Raw genomic sequence first — 6,898 nt, forward strand, 5'->3', positions numbered from 1 at the left:
TGGATAAAAGTTACTTTCTATGGTACAAGCTACTATTAAAAAGATCATTTGGACTCTCTTGTTTTGGCTTGTCGAGAGTTTTTTTCAAAATCTTGGGAACGCGAGATACATCATGTATGGAGAAAAGTATTTGTTGTTAATAGTCAGGCAAACTATTGTCTCGCTTTTCTTTTTTGACAAACAATAGTATTAGTGAGTTAAATTGTTAGTTGTGGGGAGGGAGATCGATGGGGATTGAACCCGTACTAGAGTGTATAGGCATGATCGCTTTCCACCATTGCGGTAAAGCGTCATCTGCAACTAGTGTCTTGCTTTAGATGTAGGCGATTCTCACGTTAATAGTTTTCCTTATTTAGACAGGTTTTTCGTGTGAATCAACTAGGAATGTCTAGGTGTGAACTTATTGTCGCTTAGTTTTGTTTGGGCTCCTAGTCATGTTTTCGACCAAATAAGAGTTAAACTAATCCCTTGACCTAAACCTATACTCTTTTTCTTACATAAAAGCGGTAATTGTGAGGGATAATTGAACTGAAGACATCAAATGCAAAAGTGAACACTCTTTTAACTATTTGACGTACAAGTCCGTTTCAGACGAGACATGAATTGGATACAAGTTGCCCTTAGTTTGTTTGAACAAGCAAAGTGGGCTTGACAAGGGTCAATAGCCCAGCCCAGACTGATGGTAAAATCTTTCTAAACTTTGGAGCCCAAGTTGTCCCACTGGTTTTGCTTTTTTTACAAGGTATGGACTCTACGGAATCCCATCTGATCTGACCAATAAAAAGCCGCAAAGAATACAACAAAAGAAGAAGGAGAAGCTTTTCAAGCTTTTGCCTCCATTTTCCCCAGAAACTTCGCGGTGGGCATCCCTAGCATGCGCCATGCAGCGCCTTAGAAGCTCAGGGACCGTACTTTCGCGCTCGCAAGCCATAACCCAGTTGAGGAAGAAAGCTTTCAGATCATGGGCTGCCGTCCAGGACACTTATTTTTCCACAAAGGTGCTTGCTTTTCGATTTTTCTCACACATTTTTTGGGGTTTCTGGGAGTTTGAAGTTGTGGGCATCGATTGATTTTTCATGGGTTGTGTTTAATTCTGATGGGTTTTTTGGTTTTTATTTTGGTGAATGTTTTAGGATATATTTGAAAGCCATAAGGTGGTATTTACAGTTGGAACTTCCATTGCATCAGTCGCCACCGCATGGTTTGGTGAGTTCTTGTTTGGCAGCTCTTTAATTTCTCAAATTTGCTTTGCTTTTCTGCATTGTGTTTGTTTGTGATCACCAATTAATCTTCAAATTGATAAACGGTGTGTAAATGATTAGTATTTTGCAACAAATTTAGAGTGATGAATACAAGTTTAGCTAACTCTATGATAATTGGAGTGGCATTTGGCGGTCCACTTTAGTTGCGGGTTGAAATATTCGCAGACGGTGGGTGCAGCGTAATTTGTTTGAAATCCTTAGTTCAAGTTAAGGCATGTATATGTAACCTGCAATTTGCTGATTGTTCTTTACCCTACAAACCCACGGTATTCCCATCTTATTCCAATAAGTTGTGAGGTATAATGTGCAAATTGTAGGGCACATATAAAGTTCCCTTCAACTAACCTTCACAGGACAGGGCAAATAAGTTATGTAAGCTTTAGGGGTGTGAGTGTGACTTCAGTTGGATCTTCAACCGGAGCTCTGGGTCATTCAAACATATTTCATATGTTTACCAAAAGTGGGTATGAATTTGTAATCCGAATTAGAAGTTGGGATAAACACGGAGTGTAGGATGCAAATTTCAAAAACACAATCCTTCTTAGTCATAGATGTTCTAGTTCTAGATTCTGTGAGGTGCTAAACTTATGAAGTTCCGATATAATCATTTGCGGTTTATGTTGTTCTTTGACTAAATTGTTTACTTATAACTAAAGATTCGTTATAATCTAAAAAATTTGGTTCACTAATGCATTAGGGTGCAAAAGTTTTGTTTCAACTTAATTACTGTTGTCTCTCTCAGTAATATGCTCAAAAACATTTTCTTATCTAATAGACTAAAGCTCATCTGTTGTGGGTGCAGGCTATACTCTACGCCACGTACATGTATCAAGAGTTGATCAAAGGCTCGAATCAATTGAAAAAGCTGTAAGTACAAAGTCTCATTGAAAGAAAAAGAAAACGACAATATTTTCTATTATCCATGTCGTGTATTCTTGTTTTCATCCCATTTATGTTAATGATTTTGACAGTGGGATAAGGCATCATGTGCGCAAGCTCTCACTCTTAATTTGTAATTAAATTTTGGTTAATGCTATTGCTGGTTATGCTGGTTTGGTATTGCTGTGCTTTGAAAAAAAGCTGTTGTGAGAATAAGCGGCTGTGCTGTGAGAATAAGCGGCTGTGAAATAAAGCCAGTAGAGTGTTTGGTAAACTTTTTTGTGACAGTGCTTTTGGAAAAAAAATCAGGATGATAGTGTGTCTTTTCATTAAAGGAGCACTGTAACTCCGTGTGCTTTGAAAAAACTGGCTTTTTTTCAAAGCAGCAAATAGCAGCTTCAGCTTTTCTTTTGATTTTCAGCTTATTCTCACAGCAGCTTCCAAAATAAGCTCTTTTTTTTCAGTTTACCAAACACAAAAATGACCCTCAGCTTTTTTTCACAGTGGCTTTTTTTAAAATCACCTCAATCCCAAACGGGGCCTAAGGCTCCCCCTTCTTAATTATCTGTTTATGTTTGTTACATTTGGAGATCTGTTTCTGTTTTTGTGGCAGATGAAAAACAATCATAATCTAGAACAGTCAGAAATTAGAAACATCATGGATTCTGGAACTATAGGTCTTCCTTCATGCATAGCCACTGCAGGAACCACTTTAGTTATCGGGTTTGTACTTCTTTCTAAATTTTTTAATATCCATGTCCGAAATATAATTCCTGCTTTTCTTGTTATGAAACTACAAGTATCAATCTGTTCATGCATTATACACTGACATCATTTTAACCGAACTGCAGCTATGCTTTGGGTTGGCGAGGTGGAAGGTGGTATGCAAATAGGAAGTTCAGAAGGGAGCAGATGAAATTGCTAGGGCAAATTAAACCGAAAAGGTGGCCACTGCTTAGGCGGATAGAACCTAAAGCATGGCAATTCCAATTTCTCAGAAGACCGCTAACCAGACCGAGAACACAAGATAATCATGTCAAAACATCGGAAAAAGGATAAAAAGGCACTCATGCTCCACATAATTTGGAGAATCCCATCTATCTTGTTAGCAAGCAAGCCTCGTGACAGGTTTTTGTTTGCTGAGAAATCCTGAAGGAAAACGGATTGTTGATATAGTTTTATACCGAGGCTTTTTGTACTGGTATTTATTTGGACGGGAAAAATGAAATTATCATAATCGTATGAAGGATTGTGAATCATATGTCAATGAAACGTTTTATAAAACTCTTGGAGTCTCGAATTTGGTATCCTATTGTCATGCGATTGACATTTATAGAGTTCAACAAGCAATTGAAATTTCACGGTCGAGGGTGTGATTTGCATCCTAGTTATTGCACATGGAACAATATCTTAGAATTGTGAGAGATGGGGAAAGAAACACTTTGCTTAAGAAAACCATTTTATGTTAACGACTATAATACAGGTATGCGTGGTTTATGCAAAGAATGGATGCCTCTAATGGGAAAAAACTTGTCTATCCCGGTTGTATACACTTGTTATTTTGTGTCACCTCATTCGAGAGACAAAAAGAACTGGTGTATACTACTAGTGCACCTAAGTTCTTCTCCCGGAAATACAGCGTTGGAGGTTTTACCCCGTTGGCTAAAGCGGAAGAAAGTGTTTGAGCTCTTGTTGGGTTTTGGTAGTTTATACCCATGAATGTAGTACATTCTGTGCCTCCGTTGGCAGTACGTCTTCATCTTTTACTAATTAGACAAAAGAAACAGTGACAACATATCAGTCCCTGGGATGACGATGTTTTGGTTTTACATACTTGGATTAGATTTGGATTTATCAATGAAATTCTTGTTAAATTAGGGAATCGTGGCAGCGACGAAATCTAAGGTTAATAACGTTCTTAATTGTATTTAATTAGTGAAAACTAGTGCCCCATCAGCATTAGATGCCTTTGTTGAACCTTAGTTTAATCCATTAAGCAATTTGTATTAGCTCATGTGAACACCCCAGTTCTGTTTTTATCTGGTTTTTTCTGTACTATAAAAATGTCAGAACCTCCAAAGGCGATTTGTACCAGGAAACGATTACTAAACCTATGAAGATGTTGGCTAATAAGATTTTAAGCTGTATTGTTGTAGTTATTCTTGTCTGTGAGTCCGTAGTTGGAACCAGAACAAAGTTGTTCGCAGCTAACAAGGGGCAGGATGCTGCTTCTGCATTGGCTCCGTCTCCCAGTGATGACGGAATCTGTGCAACAATGGTGGCAACACAAGGCTATGCTTGTGAAGAACACACGGTGACATGTCCACATTTTTCGCTCCTCAGTTTGTCAAGAATTTCGAGTCACGGCAAACACTGACTGATGTAACTTGGTTGCATTTTTGGGTCGTGTAGGTGACAACACAAGATGGATACATTCTCAGTATGCAGAGAATTCCAGCAGGGAAGTCAGGGGAGGCGACGGGGAATGGGGTACCAGTACTTCTGCAACACGGTCTTCTGATGGTTAGTAATTCTGTGCGGTAGTTTTCAGTAGGTTCAGTAAATTTGGAAAATGTAACAGTTTTTTTATGTGGTTTGTTGCGCAGGATGGGATAACATGGCTGCTGTTACCTCCAGGCCAATCTTTGGCATTCCTCTTAGCTGACAACGGGTATGAGGTGTGGATTGGGAACACCCGCGGAACCAAGTACAGCCTCGGACACACATCACTCAGTCCTGATGATCGGGTAACTACTCTGTTCTCCTGAATTTCATGTTTGGTTACATCCAACAACATGAAAATACTCAATAAAACATGTTCACGAGCCATTTTGCTCCTTTTCAGGCTTATTGGGAATGGTCGTGGGATGAACTCGTCGCTTATGATCTCCCAGCTACTTTCCAGTATGTGCGCGATCAAACCGGACAGAAAATTCACTATGTTGGACATTCGCTGGTGAATTTCACAGACTCTGCGGCTTTCTTCTCTTCTGCAAACATTTTAAAAGATATATTAAACTTTTGGCAGAGTGTTAATAATATAAACATAGCAATTAAACGACGGATTTATTTTGCAGGGAACATTGGTTGCTTTTGCTGCATTTTCCAAAGACATGCAACTGAAGAACTTGAGATCAGCCGCCCTACTTAGCCCGATTGCTTATCTTGGTCAGATGCCCTCACCCCTTGCAAGAACAGCTGCTGAAAATTATGTTGCCGAGGTAAAGAACACTTCCTTTTTTCTAGCTGTTTTAGTTTCTTAACAGAATAACTCTTTGACAACCTATTTTCTTCTTTTAACAGGCACTATACGATGCAGATTTTAGACAATTTGATCCAAAAGGGTAACGATTCTTGTTCATCTGTTCCTTATGATTCGCAATCCAGTATTCACTGAAAATTTCCAATTATAAGATCAGAACTTGCATTCTCCCTTGTGTCATGTACCTGTTAATTCGAAGAACCATACCATTGTTTGTGTTTCCACATTGAATAGGAAGGCCGCAGTCGAATTTCTGAAGGCTGTCTGCCAGGAACCAGGCGTTGACTGCACCCATTTATTGACAGCGTTCACCGGTAGTACACATGCTCCTAAGATTCTACTACCACTTCAATCATTTCTATATGTACTGACTTGGGAAATTTTTGTAAAATGAAGGGAAAAATTGCTGCTTAAATTCTTCCATAGTAGATGTTTTTCTAGATCATGAGCCTCAGTCAACTTCAACTAAAAACTTGGTCCATATATCCCAGAGTAAGTGTTCTAAATTTTTCATTCACAAACCACCAGTACTTTGAACGTTACAAACGCCTCCGCGACGCTAAAATTAAACTGTAACATCTGCTTAGTGATTAGTGATCCAAATTTGCTCGAAATAGATGCACTCGATATAACATCCTGCGATTTTCTGAACAGTGATAAGAGACGGAATGATTGCAATGTTTGACTACAAGGACGGGAATATGCAGCACTACGGGCAGCCTACTCCTCCAGTGTACAATATGACAAGCATTCCAGATGACCTTCCTCTCTTCCTCAGTTACGGAGGAGCAGATGCCCTCTCCGACGTCAAAGATGTGAAGCTGCTGATGAATAACCTCGAAAATCATGACGGAGATAAGCTTGTGCTTCAGTATAGAGACGATTACGCTCATGCAGATTTTGTCATGGGTGAAACTGCTAAGCAAGATGTGTATGATCCTCTCATGGCTTTCTTTAGACTTCAATGAGAATATTTACTTGTGAAACAAGTAATGCCAATTCTCTTATTCTCTTTTCTTCTCCCTCAGATCATATTTCTCCTTGGTTTTGCCCAACCCAAAGGGCAGCGTTGTATTTATCCATACTATATACCGGATTTTTCTTTTACCAACAAAATTCATACAATTACTACCATTTTTATATGGTTCATGTGTACTTTTACGGTTTTACCATGGTGTGTCTAGATCAAAACCCAGTACCTTATTATCTATATATAATATATCGATCTCTAGTTTCTCTATACGGTTGCGTGTTAATATGGGAAATGGTGAATCGGAAAAGTCAGGAATATAGGAGAAAGGGAATGAATATAAAAGATTAACTACTCCTAACCAATCTAATTCATGGGGCTTCAACCATTCTAGACTATGGCTTGTTACATAGGACTCACAGTTTTTGACTCTGTAAAAGCAAAAGAAGTTAAAAACCGAGAATAATTTAAATATTCGTTCATTGCAAGTAAACGGGGACTTGAAAAAGATAGCTGCCTTGACTC

General features: G+C 38.8%; 2 protein-coding genes across 2 annotated transcripts; both read left to right on the plus strand.

The window, feature by feature from the left end:
• The first annotated feature begins 775 nt into the window (after positions 1-775).
• On the plus strand, positions 776-3,425 carry LOC126609600 (uncharacterized). Its single transcript, XM_050277453.1, has 5 exons — positions 776-998; positions 1,134-1,206; positions 2,065-2,129; positions 2,755-2,864; positions 2,993-3,425. Exons 1-5 carry the CDS (start codon positions 882-884, stop codon positions 3,198-3,200), a joined length of 573 nt encoding a protein of 190 aa, XP_050133410.1. The 5' UTR covers positions 776-881; the 3' UTR covers positions 3,201-3,425.
• An 829-nt stretch (positions 3,426-4,254) lies between these two features.
• Positions 4,255-6,485, plus strand: LOC126609599 (triacylglycerol lipase 2-like). Its single transcript, XM_050277452.1, has 9 exons — positions 4,255-4,455; positions 4,554-4,664; positions 4,748-4,888; positions 4,987-5,097; positions 5,219-5,362; positions 5,445-5,485; positions 5,638-5,717; positions 5,800-5,895; positions 6,058-6,485. Exons 1-9 carry the CDS (start codon positions 4,255-4,257, stop codon positions 6,369-6,371), a joined length of 1,239 nt encoding a protein of 412 aa, XP_050133409.1. The 3' UTR covers positions 6,372-6,485.
• The last annotated feature ends 413 nt before the right edge of the window (positions 6,486-6,898 follow it).

Source organism: Malus sylvestris, chromosome 17, assembly GCF_916048215.2.
Source record: "Malus sylvestris chromosome 17, drMalSylv7.2, whole genome shotgun sequence".
In the NCBI taxonomy this organism is placed as follows: Eukaryota; Viridiplantae; Streptophyta; class Magnoliopsida; order Rosales; family Rosaceae; genus Malus; species Malus sylvestris.

What these genes read in the sequence shown, in the direction of transcription:
- LOC126609600 (XM_050277453.1), top strand. Translation starts at nt 882, where the DNA reads ATGCAGCGCCTTAGAAGCTCAGGGACCGTACTTTCGCGCTCGCAAGCC. An exon ending in ACACTTATTTTTCCACAAAG is followed by an intron (nt 999 to 1,133) that starts GTGCTTGCTTTT and finishes TGAATGTTTTAG; the next exon opens with GATATATTTGAAAGCCATAA. An exon ending in GGAACCACTTTAGTTATCGG is followed by an intron (nt 2,865 to 2,992) that starts GTTTGTACTTCT and finishes ACCGAACTGCAG; the next exon opens with CTATGCTTTGGGTTGGCGAG.
- LOC126609599 (XM_050277452.1), top strand. Translation starts at nt 4,255, where the DNA reads ATGAAGATGTTGGCTAATAAGATTTTAAGCTGTATTGTTGTAGTTATT. An exon ending in ATGCTTGTGAAGAACACACG is followed by an intron (nt 4,456 to 4,553) that starts GTGACATGTCCA and finishes TGGGTCGTGTAG; the next exon opens with GTGACAACACAAGATGGATA. An exon ending in CTTGGTCCATATATCCCAGA is followed by an intron (nt 5,896 to 6,057) that starts GTAAGTGTTCTA and finishes TTTTCTGAACAG; the next exon opens with TGATAAGAGACGGAATGATT.